The 21,022-nt window shown below is 36.7% G+C and overlaps 1 protein-coding gene across 5 annotated transcripts in view; it reads left to right on the top strand.

The window, feature by feature from the left end:
• LOC145988841 (intermembrane lipid transfer protein VPS13A-like) overlaps positions 1-21,022 on the top strand; it is a 231,550-nt gene that overhangs the window by 107,276 nt on the left and 103,252 nt on the right. For 4 of the 5 annotated variants that reach the window (XM_083124071.1, XM_083124068.1, XM_083124070.1 and 1 more), the window contains exons 32-41: positions 84-158; positions 8,320-8,505; positions 10,246-10,361; positions 11,282-11,492; positions 12,936-13,035; positions 15,135-15,286; positions 16,034-16,284; positions 18,640-18,773; positions 19,338-19,480; positions 20,000-20,151. In XM_083124071.1, coding sequence (XP_082980197.1) covers positions 84-158; positions 8,320-8,505; positions 10,246-10,361; positions 11,282-11,492; positions 12,936-13,035; positions 15,135-15,286; positions 16,034-16,284; positions 18,640-18,773; positions 19,338-19,480; positions 20,000-20,151 — 1,520 coding nt within the window. The remainder of the gene's footprint in view (positions 1-83; positions 159-8,319; positions 8,506-10,245; positions 10,362-11,281; positions 11,493-12,935; positions 13,036-15,134; positions 15,287-16,033; positions 16,285-18,639; positions 18,774-19,337; positions 19,481-19,999; positions 20,152-21,022) is intronic. The other variant, XM_083124072.1, reaches the window with a different exon arrangement.

The following is a 21,022-nucleotide window of genomic DNA, read 5'->3' as shown; positions in this document are numbered from 1 at the left end:
CTTAATGATTGAACCCATTTCTCCTTCCGATTGGTAAAGCCGAAATTGTAGCATTGTTGTTGATGCTTGCCCTTCGTTATCAGCAGGGCAGACGAGTGGGCGCAGAAAGAATGATCTTCAGTTACAAGTGATCACAACTCATAGCGCCCAACTTCCAGGTAGGATGCTATGTTTAACGTAACTGTCGTGACACCTGTGTTTGTCAGTAGATTTTGTGACTGAAGGTAACACGTCTGTGGCCCATTTGTCTGTAGCATTCCAAGTTGCTTCTTTTTATGCTTTATAGTATTTTGTTTTGTTTTAAATGCTACCTGCCGATTTTTTAAATGTCTCCTTTTCCATTACATTACATTCTGCTGTATAGTGTGAGTGGCTCCCTGCCTATTATATTTTCACTTTTCTTGGTATACTTTGCATTCAAAGCTAATATATTTTTTATTTTTGCAAATTTATAATTCTCACTAACTAAAATAATCTCACATGTTGAATTGAAGTTTAGGAGGGGTATTTTAGGAGTAACTTTACCACAAATATTATTATAAATAAGAACTTTCATTCCTTTAGTGTCTAAAAATTTTTCCATTTCTTCAACATTTTCATGTATTACACATACATCTTTCTGAAGAGCTAAGAATACAATGAAATAAAATAACCATAACTAAACTAAAAACTGAACTCCATGACTCAACAAGCCTTGGAAGATGAAGGCTTGCCAAGAACTTTATCACTGGGTGATGTGTGGCCAGCATATCAAGTTCCATTGCCATTGTTTTTTGTCTTTTGTGGCAGGAGTCCACTAATGTCGCTTTCAAATGTCACACATTTGTCCTAATGATGTGGGTTACCCCCAAATACCCCCAAAATCTTGGAGATCCCACCAGTGATTGAGCATCAAAGGGGAGAGCACTATAACTATTTGTTGCCTGACATTAGATTTCATTGTATTTTTAGCTTTTGTGAAAGATGATGTATACAAAATAACATGAAAGCAGATTAAAGAATTTTAGTTCTTATGTACAATATTATTTGTAAGATTACTTGCTACGTGGACCATTTGTAAAGATGTAAGTACAACTATATTAATTTATAGAAGATAATAAAAATAAAGACCTTAAGGACTTATCAAATGTTCCCCGTGCATATAGCACCGTGCCATGAAGGCACATTTAGGGGATGTGGGGGTATTATGACGAGAGTTCGTCATAATGTCTTTGTGAGATGATATAACGATGTTCACATAAATTGTATGTGCTATATTTATCTCATTGTACAGATTTTTGACGAGCTTTCATGTCCAAGCAGTTTTTGTGACCAACGGTAGATGTCTTTAGCATATAGACTGCGACCTGTAAGGACTGAAAGTTTCGCGTAAACACTGATAGATGGCAGATGAGAGTGGCAGCTGGTTAGGGGGGAAGAGGGGAACGAGAGCGGTGGCAAGTAGGTCAATGGTGGTCTGACGCGAGTGAAATGTGCAGATGCAAGTTTTTGCAAAATTAAAGGAACTTTGCTTCGTCCCGTGAACTACAAACGTTCAGCCTGACGGATACTTCCAGTGAGAAGTGTTGATTGCCGAGAATCAAGGAAACAGGACTTCATCGCCGAGTATTGGGATGAAAGGTGAACCTGGGTTTTTGACAGTCATGCTTGGTGTCCTATCTTTGAGGTAAGCATTTTCTGTGTGGGAGAAGGTTGCCACAAAGCACCTTGGAATATTGCGGAGAGTTGCAAGTTCAGTACCGTCACTTGTTACTCATCTCTCGAGTGATTTTGAGCAAGTTTCGTTGTTGCCAGCAGAAGTAAAGCTGCAGAAAAGGCTCGTGAAAACAAAAATGGGCGACTCCGCCATATTGGAAATAAAGTGAATTTCTGGTGTAATGATCAAAATAACATTACTTCCCGAGTGTCATGAGAGCGCTTATTGTGATAATCGAGTTATAAAATATGTATGGATTGTTTTAGATTACAAATAATTAATGTGAGAAACGAAAAGGTTGCTTCCGTGCAATCATATGTTCACGCGACACAGATTTAAAGGTACTTGATTTTTGCAACGTAGCACAGGCAAGGGAATTTGCAGCTGTGCAGTGACACTTATTCGGATTTGGAAGTTGATCAATTTATAACTCAACTTATGTAATATCTCGGTTTGAACATGTAAATATTCATAAAAGTTATTTATTCCTGTAAATCATAACAACAACACAGCAAGTGGTTTGGTAAAGCAAGTGTAATGTCACTTTGGAAATATGACCTTTAGTTTTCGCAAACAATTGTATACCATATATTACAAATATGAGTGCTGTGTTATTGACCTAAATAGTATTGTGTTTTAATTTAGAGCAAGAAATCTAACGGTGCACCATAAGGTTAAATTATTGACAACAGAAAGCAATTGCACATCATCTTAAATTCATTTCTAATTCATTCTAATTGAAATAAAATAACAACAGGGTTCAACGTCACGTGACGGTGGTTTCATTGTACACTCAAGAGTATTAAAATTCAAGGTACTTGTTAATTAACAAACAAGTTAATTGATTTCAGTTGTGTATTCCTGCACATTTTTCAAACAAGGTTTTTACGTGTTTCTTATTTTCTTATGTTGGTTAATAATAAATATTAGTACTTTGTACATTCGGGTACATAATTTTGCATGCTCAACCTTTGATAGTACCCAACTGTTGTTGTTTATGGTTAATATTGTGAATTATTTTTCAGCAGGAGATTCTCATGCTCATCCTAGGTATTAATAATAATTATGTACAAGGACAGGGATATCTCACCTGTTGCTTGATCTACATGGGAAGTCTCTCCTGTTGAATGATCTATAAGGGGTAATCTCTCAAACTTTGATTGGCACTTAGAAATAAGATATATTTCTGGTTTAATCTCATTCCCAAACAGTGGGAAGTGGAAGGGATTCTCCCTTTGTTCAATTGCAGGTTGAGATAAACAGGGTGTTGCCAAATTGTGGGTCATTTCTGAATTTTATTGGTACATAAGTACATTTGATTTGGAGTTTTGAGGGGTGAATGTTATTTACATAAAATACTACTTATAGGATTTCCCTTATAACTATAACCCTCCAGCTTGTGCTCATAAAAGCTACTGAGGGTGACGTGCAAGAAACAAAAAATAGTGGGAAAATATGAAGTTTGTTTGGTTTTGGGAAGGTTTAAGTTTGGATTGGGGTTTCTTGTAACTTCTGGGTGTCTTGGGGCTTATCTTGCCTCCAGGGTGTCATCGTAGTATGGCCCCACAGTTTCTCGATCTCTGCCATTTTGGAGGTGATGTGACCAGCACCACGTTCAGGCTGCCTTTACCCCCCCTCCCCCGGTACCCATTGATTTGAGTCTGGGTGAGCCCCAGAGGCACTTTATGCAAGGACAAGGCTGAAAAAATTCCAACCTTAGATCACCACCCCAGGAATCGACCCTGGGTCTTGTGTGTGGCAGTCAGATGCCCTACCGAATAGGCCACTGCGGCACAATTTTTACTGTTCTGGAGGATACCAATGGGCTAGTTTCTCCACTAGAGTTTGAATACCATTAATAATAAAGCATATTCTGGTATCAGCGTTGGAATACAGAACAAATACAAATATGGAAACACAATTAAAATAACTTAACTAATAAATTTATTTTAGTAGCCATGGGTGCTAAAAAAACCTCTTTATAACAAACTCTCCAAATTGCAAGTTGAAACCAGGCCAAAATCTGAGGTTAGTGATTTAGAATGAACACAGTGTTTGGCTGTGAAACAGAAATTTATTTTTGAAAGTACTTGAAATATTTACACACATTATCACTGGAAAGGAAATCTATCTTACATACCTGATTATGATACTTTTCAGTAGGAAGATGCTAAATGAAATGTATTATACAAGGGCTAGTCAAAAAAAGAATGAGAATGAATTTTTTACTTACAAAATACATTAGGCAGGGTCTAGGTTGATATGGTATTTTCCGAAGTAGCCCCCATCAAGTTGTATACACTTGGCCCGTGTCTGCCAGTTGTGAAAGATGAGCTGGAACCCCACTTTTGACATCTTCATCAGAACTGCCTCCGCCTTCTTCAGAACGGCCTTTGATAAGTCGAAAAGCTAGCCTCGCAGCTCCGATTTCAGGCGAGTGAACAAAAAAAGTCACATGGAACAAGATCCGGGCTGTATGGAGGGTGTGGGATACATTCAATGTTTTGTCGAGCCAGATATTGAGCAACAACGTTGGAAATGTGAGGGCGTGCATTAACCTGGTGTAGGGCCAATGAGATGGATGCAGTTCGGTGTTTTCGACGGATGTGTTCACCCATCTTGCACATACGCGTGTCATGTGCAAGTGATCGTGCAAAATGGTGAACACACTAACATGGGAAATGTGTAACATGTCCGCCAGTTCATCTGTTGTTATTCGGCGATCTTCCCGACCAATGACGGCTGCTGTGTTAACCATGATTTCATTCACTGCCGTGGCCGGAGCACCTGGACTGCCCTGCTTTGTGGTCAAAACATGGCCCTCCTTAAACTGTTTTAACCACCGAAATGCAGTTGATTGTGGAAGACATCTTCGCCATATGCCTGCTGCAACATTTTGTATGCTTCCGTGCCGGATTTCTGAAGACTGATGCAAAATTTCAAAGCCGCATTACTGCTCCTCATGAACTGACTCCATTCTGACCATTCGTGTTTTGTTTGCGCAGTCTTGAAATAGCAGATGTAAACTCCGCACCTTAAATTAAATATTTTAAATATTCATAATTTAATTGAATTACACTTTTTTTATACATTCGAATCACGCAGACCCTTTATTTTGTTAATATATTCATGTGTGTATGTGTGGGAGGCGGTAATAAGTAAGGTTGAAATAGAGAAAACAACTGCTTGTACTCTTACATTTTTTAAAAGTTTGCGTTGAAAACCGGGAATTATACTTGCATTTTATCATGGTTCTAGAGTGGCCACCCTGGGTTTACTAAAAAGTTCAGCTCAAGGAGAGATAGATTCTGGGTCTCTGGTATTCAGTGCCATTGCTAATGTATAATGTTTTCCCCTCATTATTAACTTACACAGAAATCTAAATTGTGAAGTTCTGGAAATCAAGGTTGATATGGTAGCTCAGTGGTAGAACATCACTGTGTCGATCTGGCTTTCTACCCCAGTGCCTGTTTTTAAATTATAACACCATTAAGCCTTGTTTCCTTGATATGAAAAACTCAATATGCTGACCAAGGCAGAAATTTATTTTATTATAAAAAAATATAAACTAAACGTAACATTTCAACCTTCTAACAAGGTCTTCATCAGACTATGTACCAAGTACAAATGTAACAAGGTACAAGAACAGGACGATATATATATACACAAAAATACTCCCCTCCAGACTATTAGAAAGTTGTTCTGGAACATTATAGCAGGTGCCTTTCCCTTGTCAACTTTACTCTCACCTGAAAGTGAATGTGGTTGGACTCTTTATCTCACGCTCTATTTCCTTCATTCTTCTTCCTTCTTCTCTCCTCTTTCGCTCTTGTCCTTTCCACTCTTTCTCCACCTTCCTCCATTCTTTGTTTATCATCAGTCCCCCATTCCAGTTCATTCTGTCTTCTTCACCTTTCTTCTCTATTTCCTTGCCCTCTTTCCATTTTCTCACTAGCATTCTCTTCTCCCTTCCTATCTGCTTACCGTCATCCCACTCTATGTCATGTCCTGTTTCTCTCATGTGTTTAAATATCGCATTTCTCTCTCTCTTAAGTCGTACATCATCCCTATGTTGTTTCAACCTGTCTTTCAGCCTCTTTTTCATTTCTCCTATGTACACACACTGACATTCTTTACATTTCACTTCGTAGATAATCCTTTCCTCTTCCTCTTCTGTTTTCCTTTTTCTTGTTTGCATTCTTCGCTATTCTTAAGATGCTTCTCCCTCCCTTCCTGTAAGTTTTAATGCCTGCTTTTCTAAACACTTTGCATATCTTTTCTGTGGTCTTCCCCATACTCCTTATTCCAAACCTCTTCTCTTTTTCTTTCTCTTCCTCTTTTTCTTCCAATTCTCCCCTGCCACTTTTCTTCCTTCTTCTGTTTATGTCCAGTCTATCCTCCTTCTCATAGAAATTATTTTCCAGCTGTTTCCGTAGGCTATTTATTTTGCCTTCTTTTTCACATTCTTTTGTGCATATTTTCTTGATTCTGTCCTCCATATTCTTTATAAAATTTATTTTTGTCACCTCACTTACATCACTTCTTTTGTGGCAGAATACCCCTGCTGCACACTACTTCTGATGCCAAGCGGTTTCAATTTCTTGTCCTCTCTTCCTTTTCATCAATATACGAGGGTCACTATTTATATTTTGAGCCTTGGCAACACTGATTGAAGTTAGGTGCGATTTGACGTTTGCACGGAATCGTCTGGCATTATTGACCATAACGTACTTCAAATGTTTTGTCAATAGCTTGATTTGTGTTGTTTATGTTGCCTTGGAGATTGCGCGACAACAATAAAATGGAATTAACTCGTGAACATTTTCGTGCGATGATTTTTTACGATTTTCGACGTGGATTATCAAGACAAGAGTGCATCGATCATCTTACTTCCACATTTGGCGATGAAGCCCCATCCTTTGCCACTGTGAAACGCTGGTGTAACGAATTTAATCGTTTCCGCCATTTGCTCACCGACGAGATTCGCGAAGGTCGTCCAAAATCAGTTGTTGTTCAAGAAAACATTGATGCTGTGCAAAACCTAATACTGCAAGATCGTCATGTGACATACTGTGAGATTGAGGTAACCATAGGCATTAGTTCCACCAGCATATATAAAGTATTACATGATCATTCAGCTGTGAGAAAGGTATGTTCTCGTTGGATCCCACACAATTTGACAAAAACTCAAAAAGACGCTCGCGTCAATTGGTGCAAACAAATGCTCAATAAATACAATCGTGGTGCTTCAAAAGACGTATTTAAGATTGTAACAGGTGACGAATCATAGATATATGCATATGAGCCGGAACGTAAACAGCAGTCGACTGTATGGGTGTTTCAAGATGAACCCAATCCAACAAAAGTTGTTCGGGCTCGAAGCACATCGAAACAAATGGTCGCTTGTTTTTTCGGGAAAACTGGTCATGTGGCAACTGTGCCTTTAGAGGAACGTAGAACGGTCAACTCTGAATGGTACACAACAATTTGTTTGGCAGAGGTCTTCGGTCAAATACGGAAAACAAACAAACGCCGTCGGATCATTCTTCATCAAGACAATGCCAGCTGTCACACATCTAGTCTAACAACCGACTTTATGAACAGTCAAAAAATCGAATTGATGGGTCATTCGCCGTACAGTCCTGATTTGGCACCCAATGACTTCTTCTTGTTCCTGAATGTCAAGAATAAATTGCGTGGACAACGATTTTCGTCGGCGGAAGACGCCGTTGATGCGTTCAAAAACCATATTATGGAGGTGTCTCAAGAAGATTGAAAAAACTGCTTTGACAAATGGTTTGAACGAATGCAAAAGTGTATTGACCATAATGGAGAATACTTCGAAAAACAATAAAGCAGTTTTCAATGCCAAATTCCTGTTTTTTTATTGTTAGGCTCAAAATATAAATAGTGACCCTCGCATCTAGGAAGCTTATCTTGTCTTCCTCCGTTACATTTAGTTTATATTTTTTTATAATAAAATAAATTTCTGCCTTGGTCAGCTGTTTTTAAAGTAGCTCCACAATTGTCTTTGCGATGCAAGGTTATTTGTTGGGTTTTTTATATGGGAAAAAGAAATAAAAAACCAAATGCATGGGATGAGAAATGTTTGCCATTTCCTGACAAAATTGGGAAATTTCTAAGATGTTAGGATTCCTAAGTGTTAGGATTTCCTGACACATTGAGAAGTCTTTAATTATACACACTATTTATTGCAAATTATGAATAAGATAGACATTAAGTTTAAAACTTTTTTAGCATTACATTACAATACTTTGTAACTTTCCCCAAGTATTAATAATTTTACTATTTTAATAGATGTAAGTATAGATTAATTCCTTTGTATTCAAAAGTAGACATTAATGTAATTGACCTATCCCACATCATAGTGCAATTTGTACTTGTATGATCAAGGGAATGGAAATAAATAAATCAAATATTAAGGGCAGTTTTACACCTGTATATTGAAGGGAAAAATACATACATGAAGTACTTCATGTCATCGATTTACTCACGTTATTTCAGTGTTTTTTTTATTCTCTTAATTTTTCTAAAGAATATCATGTGTAACACAATAACTTCAACATTTGATATTTAATTAATAAATATATATTCTGTTCCAGACAATGCATTCTACAATCATCCATCATACCCATCAGGAAAGGCCAGTGAAACATTTACAATGGCAATCCCAAAAATCCAAATAATGTTTGAAATAGAAGATGAAATGCAGCATTTTCCAGTGTTGCTCATGAAATCATCAATAGAAACAAATATTCACGATTGGACTAAGCAGATGTATATGAAAGGTACAGTTTATATTGTGTAGATATTACCAAATATGTTTTTGAAGTAAATATATCTTACAGATATAGTAAGATATCTAGCAAATATGCACCAATTTCACAAAAATAAATTCAGTTTTTAATCTTTTTTGGAGTGAGAAATTGTGTCCTCTCTTAAGGACATGGCACTCGTTCACAAAGAAGATCCATACATTAATGTAAAGGTGGTACTGATTTACTCAGTGTAAGTTAGCATTTCACTATGCCCAATAATATATTTAAGAGATGATATTATGCCATTGTCATGAATGCAGTTACCAATGAAGAAAATACAGAAGTTACCTGTCCATGCATGCCAGTTTCTTTGGTCTGATTCGGGGTGTAAGGGGTGCTCCTTCCACATAGTGCACCCCCAATAGTCAACCTCACTTCCACATAGTACACCCTGGACTGCAGAGTAACGAGGCTCTGGCGACTGTCCCCATGGCCAGTATAATTTTGTTTGTGTTGTCCTGTGTTTTGTTCTTATTTGTGCTGAGTGCTTCTTTACAGCCTCAGCTTTTAACGAAAGTCAGAAGTTTTTAATATTTTATGATTTTAGTTATGCAACGTTAGAGTTGTTATTTGTAACGATAAGGGGCTGGACCCCGAATAATGTGACGGGTGCAAAATAGCCTTAGTGCTGACGCACCCAAAATATTAAATTCAAATTCAAATTCTTTGGTCTGATTCCATTCCAATCACTGCCCTGCTTTTTCGTTCTCAACCTACACTTCTGTCTTCTTCTTTTCCTAACAAGTTCACCACCAGTGACAGGACACCCTACCCCTCCAAAATAAAACACCTTTTAAGCTTTTTCTTGATGTGAGATTCATACCTGCACAGAAGCCATTCCATGAAACCTCAAAGGTTGTATGCAAAGTGTCCAACACTTCTATGTGTGCTCCTTTTGTCGCATGGAGAATGTCAAGACGATAATAGATTTCTTCCCACATTCGGGTCAGCCGTGCATGGTGGGTATCGCATTGTTTATCCTGGCTTGCAGTTCATCATTTAGTAAGGTTCATCATCATTGTTCATCGCATTTTGAACGAACGTTTTCCGAGAAAATGGATTTGAATTGGTGGTCCTAATCCTTGGCCCCGAAGGTCGCCCAGCAAAACACCATTTAATTTTTTTCTCTGGGAATATGTGGCTTACATTATTTTAGGCAAAAGTGCAACAAAAGGAGCACATATTAAAGTGTACTGATAAAGGACATAAAAAACTTTTTGAGTTTATCTGTCTATCATTGCCACCAGTTTATTTCTATCTTCATTAGTTTCTGATTTATTAATAATTGAAATGTGTCAGACACTTTGTGTACATCCGGCATAATATCACATCGTATTCATGTATCAGTCAAGTAAATACAGTGGAACCTTGATTTTATATTTTTCAGGGGACCAAGATGAAAAAACTTAAAATGCTAAAATGCAGGAAAATGTAAAATCGAGGAAAGTTTCATAATATTTTGCTGTTTTGGAACCATCAAGATTGAATGTATAATGTGGGAGAATGTAAAATCCAGGAATGTAAACTCAAGGTTTCACTGTATTTTATGAACATTTCTTTAGAGCAAGCAATGATCAGTGCACCAACTGTTTGACTTTCAAGTTTGATTACACAATGTGTCTCAGTCTTTTCTTTTTAGATATGGATTTAATTTCCAATTAAAATAAGCAGTTGTATTTTGTATTAATTATTTATTTTCTTTCTTTAAAGCTGAGTTCCAAGTGCAAGCCTCCTATTTCAATGAAAAAATTGGAACCTGGGAGCCTCTAATAGAACCATTCATTGAGCAGGAAAATGTGTACAGGCCGTTGGAAGTTTTAGTAAAGGTAAATATTTTTGTCTCCGAGTTTATGGTAAAACATTTTATACTGAGTACTTTTGAAGTTTGGACAACTTAAGACTATACCAATGCCGATGATTAGTACTGGCTGATACCTATGGCATTAATATACTTTCCACCCCAGTTTCTTGAATATTTGATAATAAAACCCTTGGTATAGTGATGCTTATAATTGGAGTGGAATACTTATACACTTAATCAGTATTTTGAAGAACTTTTTTGTTACAGTTTTCAAGCATCGTATGGATATACGTTCAAAGTGGTATCAGCTCAGCTCTAGTCCAACACTACTTATTTTCATAAAATAATTAGGGATAGGACAGATAAAATTGGTACTCTATTGGTATCGACTGATATGGACATATCGATGTATTGGTTTATCAGTAAAATTACAGATTATTTTACCAATCTGACATATATATAAATATATTTTAGAGCGATATTCTGCCATTTTGTTATAATTTTTATAGATATTATATAAATATAATCTCCCTTCCCTATTTTTTTAAAAAAACAAGTGTCTAAATATGCAACTTCCTCTTCATTGCAGTCCTCTGGTAACATACATTTATTAAGGAGGTCAATAACCGTTCATGTTCTTCACGGGCCATTTAGAATTTTATATTGGATTTGTAGAATATCAGTTATCAGTATCGGTATATATATAATGTCTTGCTCAGTTTTGTTGTCCACACTACAAAATATATTTATGTATATAATTTTGATTTTCTCAAATATTTTCTGTACTAAGTCATGACACTATCATAAGATGGAATAAAACTTTATGTTGATGGCACCAGAAGGAGATTAATGTTAAATACATACTGTAAAGTTACTTCTTTTCATAATAAAGTTACCATTTTATTATTATTATTATTATTATTATTATTATTATTATTATTGCAGGCCTTCCAAGCAAAGGCTTACCCTCTGTCAAGTAGACTAGACCACGAAAGTGTGACCGAGTGTGATGGTGCCACCACACACCATCGGACATCTTTGGAGCAGAAGCCAGCCGAGTCCGAAACTTCAGGGGATGAAGCTGACCAAGACAGTGAAATGACTTTCATTCGTAGACATAACGTGCATTCCAGTAATAGCCGCAAAGGCATGCATGGTAAGTTCATGGGCAGTATTAAAAAGTTGCTGTGCTACTGTTTTGTAATTGCACCTCATTTGAAACATTGTGTCTGTAGCTATAGCTTTACAATAAAATTTCCGACCTTATAAAGTAATATGCTGCTCCACGCTGGAAGATATTAGGCAATGTCAACTTCACCAGTGTTTCAAAAGCAACAGACCCTGTTGCAGTCTCACTGACAGGAAATTCTACATTCCACGCAGGTAAAACAGCAGAAGGGAAAACTTTGGTAATATTCAATACTGGCTCACTAGCTTAATTGGTAGAGCAATGTTATATGACACCCAGATTTGAACCCTAGTGAGCCTGAATTTTTTCCCATAAATTTCCAAATAAAATTTCAATTTTTGCATGAGAAAATTTACTTCAGAATTTTTTTGTCACAATTGCGTTGAAGATTTCACTAACACAGTTGAAATTGCACTTGAATACTAACACACAATTTGGCCACCAGTACTACATTTAATAATAATCGTTTATTTTAAGTTTTGAGCACAGTATGAAACCTTATACAGCACTAAGTCAAATACAAAAGTACAAAGTTACACGAATAAAATACGTAAGCTGTAGAATAACATAACATAACAAGTTTACATATTTACACTTCAAGTTACAGTTTTCAACGAGATCTATTATATCTCTGATACTAATAATTGTTTATTCTTATATAATATTGTGCAATTAACTGTGTATTGTTCTAATAATAATAATAATCATATTTATTGAAGTGATGATAACAATTAAACAACCAGGTATATCACTATGTCAAAATTGGTTATACAAAATTAAAAAATTGAATACATAATTATAAAATAAAACAGTGGATCCTACAATCTTATACATCAACATAAATTCAAATTGTAGGTTTCAACAAGATCAGCTACTAAACCTCTGGCCTTGTTTAGGCATGTGAGAATTGAGATATACCTATGGGAATATCTGGGAATTTTATAAGCTATATTATTCAAAAAGTATTCACTGTCAACTTGGAAATTTAAGATCTTCTCTACAAAATTTATTCTTTTCATTTTTCTTCTTTCTTCTAAGGAAAACATATTCAACTGTGATGACCATTCAGAGTAATGTTGGTCATAGTAATTTTTTTTAAACTTTGTGCAAAATAACCTGATAAAACGTTTTTGAACTGATTCAACTTTTTGAACTGATTCAACTTTTTGAAGGTGACTGGTTGCAGTCAGAAACCAATAATAACAATAATAGTAATAATATTAGTTTTTTTCATAACTTCTCCATGATCAAAGCTATCATTTAAAGATCAATGCCATGTGAAATACTTATCAAAGTAGCAGAAATCAAGAAAAGTAATTGGGACTAGCGAAGCAACATTTTTGACAGAGTAGAAGTAAGTATAGAAAAGCTGCTTTTATTTATACATTTTTTTCTTTCCTTCCATGCTAGAGAGTTCAAGCTTCCTTAATTACTCTGATGATTCCGATTCTGAAACAGAGGAAGGAGTTTTGGAGAAACTGGCGAGCGCTTTTGGGCATCTTTTCTCAGGGTATGTATTACCATTCTCTTCTTGGACGTTCCTCATGGTATAGGGATAATGATGTTTTCTTGTAATCAAGGGCTCCCAGGTTAGATCTCTAGTAGACACACCATTGCATGGTGATTCAGATTCCACTTGAACCTGCTGGTTCACTCCCAATTAGCCTATCTTCACCTAAAGTAGTCATAAAGAAACTTTGATAAGTTAACTTATGTCTTTGATGTTGTGCATTTAACCTTTATTCTGCCGAGGGGGTCGTCAGAAAGTAACCCCTGTTTCGCCGAGGCCTTTGATGCAAATTTTAAATTCGTGCACTTATTTGACAAAAAATGTTATAACTCTTAGACTATTTGACCAATCTACTTCGGGCAACTTTTGTTTTGCAGCTATAACATCAGGGCATGCAACCGTGCAGAAATCAAGACTCCAAACCGAATAAGAGGGGTTGGGTGGGCTGCGGCCCCCAACTTTCAATGAAAGAAATTATAAAAATGGGGAGTTTGTTTCACATATTTGATAATGTAATGCACCCAAGAACATGAAATGACTTTCATTCGGTTGAGAAGGGACCATTCTTTGAAAATAAGGCTAAAGTTTGCATCCCCTTCCCAAAATAGCAGGGGAAGAGGGGGCAAACTCCCAATTTTTATGATTTTTTCATTGAAAGTTGGGGCCGCAACCCACCCAACCCATCTTATTGGCTTTGGTGTTTTGATTTCTGCACGGTTGCATGCCCTGATGTTCTAGATGCAAAACAAAAGTTACCCGAAATAGATTGGTCAAATAGTCTAAGAGTTATAACATTTTTTCGGTTTCGCCGAGGCCTTTTGGCGCAAAATTTAAATTCGTATACTTATTTGACAAAAAATGTTATAACTCTTAGACTATTTGACCAATCTACTTCGGGTAACTTTTGTTTTGCAGCTAAAACATCAGGGCATGCAACCGTGCAGAAATCAAAAGCCAATAAGAGGGGTTGGGTGGGTCGCCCCCAACTTTCAATGAAAAAATCATAAAAATAGGGAGTTTGTTTCACGCATTCGATAATGTAATGCACCCAGGAACATGAAATGACTTTCATTTGGTTGAGAAAGGACCATTCTTTGAAAATAAGGCTAAAGTTTGCATCCCCTTCCCAAAATAGCTGGGGAAGAGAGGGCAAACTCCCCATTTTTATGATTTTTTCATTGAAAGTTGGGGGCCACAACCCACCCAACCCCTCTTATTGGCTTTGGCATTGTGATTTCTGCATGAGTGCATGGCCTGGTGTTTTAGCTGCAAAACAAAAGTTACCCGAAGTAGATTGGTCAAATAGTCTACCAGTTATAACATTTTTTGTCAAATAAGTGTACAAATTTAAAATTCGCGCCAACTTCCATACATAACTTTGGACTCGGGGAGTGGGGAGGTGGGTGCATCCACATGACGTGCCAAAGATTCGTTTAACCCACTGTAAGTGTTTCCGACCGAACAGAAAAGTATCAAGATAATAAAAAACAGGAATTTTGTAATCAGCTGCATGGTCGAAATATCGACCAAAATACGAGTAGCACCTTATATTCGATGGTCGATATATTGACCAAAATGCGAGTAAAGGTTAATCCCAGTTGGTGTCTGTGAACACTGCAGTCTTTGTTTAGAATTCTTCTTGCACCTAGTCATGAACACTTCTGAATTGTAATGATCCCATTGAGGGTCAGTGGGATTGTTACAACCCAGAAGTGACTATACTTATTGCTTGCATTGTAGAATTCTTCTAGTTTACGGTTGTTACAAGCATTTAGCATCTTTAAATACTTGTAACAGCTAGAATAACTCTGTTTAGATACCATAATGGGAATCACACCTGTTTTGAAATCACCTAAAATGAACACTATAGGGTAATCTAACATTGCCCATTACTACAATAAACAAAATGCTCATATTTTCACTGAAGAAGGAATTATTTTTTCCTGTAGAGAGACCAAAACAATTGAAACCACATACTTTCTTCCTTTCACAAGAGAATTAGTGTAAGTTGTAATAGCTATATTTAGATATTTCAATTGTCAATTGAATTATTTTACTTTGCCGTTTACCTGATCTTTACTTATCTTATTGTGTTGCAGGGATAGCAGTGATGGGGAAGTGAGCGAGTCTGAGGATTCAAGCACAGGCGAGCCCTCTCTGGAGACAGAGGAAGCTTCAGACAATGAGAGCATCAGTTGTGTCAGCACTGTCATCGGAGGTGAAGAAAGAGCTGTCTTCTTGAAAAAGCAAGGTAATTGAAATACGACACTTTATAAAATCTGTACATTAGTTTGAACCTCTTGAGAACAGCTGGGATTACACCTGTTCCGGTGCCACATGCCAGCATTTCACAAAAAGCAGTTTTCCCCCTTCCCATTTGCATAAGTGGAAAGTATCACATACTTGAATTTCAACACAATATGAGTAATCAAAGTTTGTCGAACGCAGGTTTAATTTGTGATTGGTTAAGAATTTTAAAGCACAGGCTTTTCAAATGCATGACAATGTTTTTAAACAATTCGTGGAATGAGAACTATTTATTGTAGGGAATTGAGGTTTGTTTTATTTTGAATGGGATGGCTAGAGGCTTTCTCAGGGGATGCAATTCTGATCCATCTTGATACAGGTTCAATTAGAAGAAGAAGAAAAAATGATAATTTGCCCAAGAAATTCTATTTTGAGAAATTTTCAAGTAGGAATTTCTTTGGTAAAATTTAAATTTTCTTCTTATCTGAATCTGTTTTTTCAGATTGGAATACCATAATTTTCCTCCCAGAAGAGTGTCCCACAACTGTCTGCAGTAAATAGTTTTCCTCCTACATAATGATATTTGTGCTATTTTGTTCCTGTTCCCTGGTTTTATTACAGTTAAGACTATGTACTTTTCTGCAGGAGGTATTATAAATAGTCTGCAAAAATTAATAGCAATACAAAAACCTCACCATTATATTAATTTCTGAATCCACATAAATCAATTATATGTTTTCGACACTTGCAGATGATTCTGTTGATTCTGGTCTGGAGACAGAAGATCCAGATAGAATGGCCACGTACGTTATGATCAGTTCCCGGGACAGGTTGGAGATGACGCTCACCCCAGCATCTATCAAGATTCTTCATGATATTGCAATGTTATTTACAAGACAATCGATTAATGTTCAACCACCAGCAGACGCATTAGATGCACTTCTATCTTTGGAGAATGATATTGGACCAGAAGCTAAAGTTTCTTTGCTGGGAAAACTTGATGTAAGTATCACTGATCATTGTACAGAATATCAATTAAGAACACTATTGAACATTTGTCGTGGAATTGAAGAACAAGCACCCTGTTCCAAATCAAACATCACAGGAAGTGCTGAATTCTATTGGCTGCTACATTCTGTGTATTTTGCTGGCCAAGTCTGGGCTGCCAGGTTGTGGCCTGGCCAACAAACAACCATACAAATGACAAACTGATCCAAGAACTGTGGGGTCTTTCTTTTACCTCTTTCACCCCTCTCTCACAATAAACAGGGGTGAAGAATGGACAATAGGGTCTGAATACTGTTCATTGGATTTTCATGAACTTGGTCAGAACCTTTCTGTTAACGACCTTCCTAGTTGTCGTTGCCTCCAATTGACTTGGAAGTTGACTGTTTTAAATATATGGGATGAGTACGATCTTGATTTTGAATTAAAAATTCACAAATTAATCGTTTTTTGTAGAGTTACCAATCTGCAAACAGTGTTTTGATATGTTTATGCTCAATATTGTGTTTTAGGGCATTCTTTATGTTACACACAGCAATAAGTAGTCTCCGGACCATTTTTAGATTGGGTTAGATTTGCATGAATATAGACTTTAACTACTGTTATAGATTTATTCTGATGTTTCGGAGACTTTTACTATCTCTGTCTCCATAGATTTGATATGTATTTATCAGTGACCAATACTCCACTGTGTTGAGAATCTATTTCTGTCTGTAATGACATGACTGCAAAATCAGTGGTTAAAATTCCAACTTCGTGCACTATGAGTCAACAACCACTGACCACTTACAAACAGTGGCGGCGCCAGGATTAATCATCTAGGGGTGCTGAGGGGGTGTGGAAAGAAATTTAGGGGGTGCTATGCTGAAAATAAAGAAAACATGAAACACACATGCAACCTTTCAAAACTGGGGAAGCAAGGTGCCAAAACTGGGGAAGGGAGGCAAGGACAGTTTATTTTCCCTTGGTAGATAAGGTTTAGCATAGTGCGGGGGCAAAAATAGCAAAAAGCGGGGAGCAACTACGCCCCTAATCGCCGCCTCTGATTAACATAAATTACTGACTGAAATGAAATTATATGTGTGATGTTTATATAACTTTAGATTGACATCCATTTTCCAGGGAGACTGTGCCCCCTTGCCTTCCCCCTGGATGTCCATGATGATATGTGTTAAGTCTTATACTCCAAGGTAGTGGTCATACAGTGCAAACATTTAGATACAGGTTACAGTCTTGTTGAACTATGTAGTGAAATACAATTTAAAAACAATTTTTGAACCTTTTCAATGTAACCAATGGAGGTACTAAAAAATACATAGTACCTTCCGTCTGCTACTTCAGGACAAAACGCGAAGTGCACAGCAACTTCGTCTTTGTTAAAATCCCTTCTGCCGCACTATCCCCAACAAAGAACTGTAAAATTTCTTCGTGAACATTGGGCATCTTCCTAACAGCCTGAAATGGTATGTTTACTAGACATGTTACGTGGAATAAATACATAGAACGTGTTAACAAGAAAACTACCCTTCACATTACAACTCGCATTAACTACAATTTCCCGATACCTTACCTTTGAAAGCAGCTGAAATTTTTGCTTCAGTGCGAGAAAGAACAAGCAGGAGGAAAATAAACAACTCACATTAAGCTATAGGAAATTATCGAAAACCAAACAGACCACTTGAAGAAACAAACGAAGAAAAATTCATAACAACAGTGATCTTTATAGAGGCTGCCGCCAGTACAGGAAAGTGTGTGTGTGTATCGGCATCTCTTTCAGTGCTTGCTTGTTGCAATAATAACGGTCTTACTTCAGTACTTCAGTACTTACTTCGGCGCTCAATATGAAGACATGACATAATATGGCACACTAAGGGTTAGTGTTTTTAGTTGAATGTAGGGGGTGCTGAAGGGGATGCGGAAGAAAATTAAGGGGTGTGCAAGCACCCCCTTGCGCACCCCTGGCTCCGCCCCTGCTTACAAAGAATAACTGGGTTAAGTACAGTGGAACCCCAATTTTATGTTCCCAGATTTTATGTTTTCCTGCATTATACATTCAATCTTGATGGTCCTAATATTGCAAAATGCTATAAAATTTTTCTCGATTTTACATTTTTCCTGTTTGGTCCTCTGAAAAACGTAAAATGGAGGTTTCACTGTAGTTGGTTAATTGCATTTACTCCTGGATGTTGTAACTACAAAACAAGTTGTTAAATTGAGTCATGAATTAAGAGGTAATAATTGAAGGTATATCATGGAAGGACAATAACCAGGAAAAACTGCAGTTAATGTGAACATCTGACATTTGTTCCCGTTTCTCTCCATTTTTTGTGATGTTCTGTTGTTGTTTTCTAGGAAATGCAAGATACCAAAGATAAAGTGTTAATGGTCGCAGAGTATGAGAAGTCTGACTCTTTACCCAGCAGCCCTGCCTCGACTTCAGTACTGGTTGACTTCAGCCCCACTGAGTCAGAAATTGATCTTGAGAGGTAATACTACAGAATCTCTACTCCATATCAGAGTTAATTTTTTTCCTGGGTAAAAAAGTCAATTTTTACTTCTCAAATATTTACAGCTGAATTAATCAATTTTAAATGATTAGCATAACTCACAGCGTAATTCAGACTTCAGAAGGTGCCAGGTCAGTAAATAAACTTTAAAATTCATGTTTAGAAGTTTATTTCGCATTTTGCAGTTCATTTGGCATCATTTTGTGACAAAACATGGTAGGAAAGTGCACCTTAAACCTTTCAAAAACATGAAAAATGAACATTACAGTGTGTTATTTCACATTTTTTCGTGTTCGTCAAAAACAAAATATGCATGCCTCTACTTGTTTTGAATAAATATTTGTTAATGGCTCATTCTGGACAATTTTTTTGAAAATGGCATTCTGATAACTGTCTGAACATGAATCTTTATGCACAGTGTCTTTGATATTTCTCACCATAGTTTTCATTGTGTTTCCAATGTTTTTCAAAAAATTTACTTGTCTGGTAAATTGCAGGTCAAATAATGCATTCTCCTTCACTTTGTCCTTTCATCTTTTTCAGTTTTGAAGGTGGTTTCAGTACATCAAATGCAATCAACCAAGGAGGGCTTATGGCTGTGTCACCTATGCTGTCATTTCCTGATGAATCAGTTACAAAATTGTATAAAAGAATTACAAAGGAAAAGCTCGAGATTGAAGTTCAGGGTAAGCGTTCTCTTGTGTTCCTATGGAATAGTTAATAGTGGATGAATATTACTTTTTCAATGAAAATAGAAATAAATAAAAAAAAATGTGCATTTATGATACTTACTGAAAATCCTGTAATCATGTACAGTAGTCTCTTGTTATGCTATGTTAGTGATAGTGCACAAAAAACTACTGAATGTAATGTATAAAACCTTCCAAATGTGGCTGGAATGCCATCATAGCATCTACTTGTCTGACAACGAGACAGCTCTCCAAATGCCATGTCAGCAAAGGCAATAATTTGTTGCATATCTAAATGTAGGAGCATAAGCACCACCTGATTTTTAATTTCTTTCTTTCTTGTGTTATATATCTGATGATTGGTATAAGTACCACAAGTGATGAATAGTGAGGTGATATAAGCATGAGTCTACTGTACTCTAAAATGTGTCAAAGACAGAAATGAATATTTTAAAACAGTTAAAATTTCTTGTAGACTGTATTCTATTATTAATATGTCAATGTGGTCATTTGCAGGATTTGATAAGTTACTCCTTTGGATGCCTCAGAGAGCAACAAGCAAACTTCACATGCTTCACCCCTCCAAAAATAACACACGGTATTATTTATTAGTCGATGTGGATATTTACCACTTGAAGAAAAGGATAATTGTCAGGTCACCATTACAGGTTAGTACAGTGAAAGTAATACCCCAAGAACACACCTGAATATTTTAACTTGCAATTAAAAAGAAAAAAGAAATGTTGAAAACCAAACACATAAATAGCACGATACAAGACACTTTAAAAGTTTGTCCGAGATTCGACTCCATCTTGGAGTCATCATCAGGACTAGTCGAGAGATGACAAAGAAGACATGGTCGAGGTTCCAATGACGTTGCTTGCTGTGGCTGCAGGAAGATGTCGTTGAATTTTTTTTTTTTTTTATTAAAAAACCTCTCCCTCAGCCATCAATCGGAACAACCATTAACTTAACTTCCAGCAGACATAGCAAGCAACATAATTGGAACCTTAAAGGTGTCTTCTTTGCCATCTCTCGACTAGACCTGATGATTACTCCGAGATGCAGTCGAAGTTTGGACAAACTTTTGAAGTGTCTCGTATCGTGCTGTTCATGTTGTTTAAAACAAGAATGTTGCTAGCATGTGACAAAGGAAGTAGTTTTTTTTTTTTTGTTGTTGTTGTAGCAAGTTTTTGTCCTTGGAACACCTCAGTTTCGAAGGTCTGCAAAGTTTCACTTAAGATGGGTGGCGTGGAAGCAGTCCGGGACTGTCCTGATGTTTTAACATAGGAGTCAGATTCAATACAGGATTCATCCATTTTTAGGACCTTGACTAGCACTGAGTTGAGCTTCTCAGCCCATATGAGCCCATTATGTAATGGTAGCATAAGCATTGGTGCAATTTGGATCCAGGATTGATGCCACATTTCTCATCTTTAGGAGATCTTTTTTTTTTGCCCACGTTTCCCTCATTCTCTTTCTTTGTTTCTCTTTCTCACTCCCGATTATTCCCCAATCACTTTCTTTCTCTTTTTCTTC

Source organism: Lepisma saccharinum, chromosome 6 (assembly GCF_977018435.1).
Source record: "Lepisma saccharinum chromosome 6, izLepSacc3.1, whole genome shotgun sequence".
Lineage (NCBI taxonomy): Eukaryota > Metazoa > Arthropoda > Insecta > Zygentoma > Lepismatidae > Lepisma > Lepisma saccharinum.
This window is presented reverse-complemented; position numbering and strand designations above follow the sequence as displayed.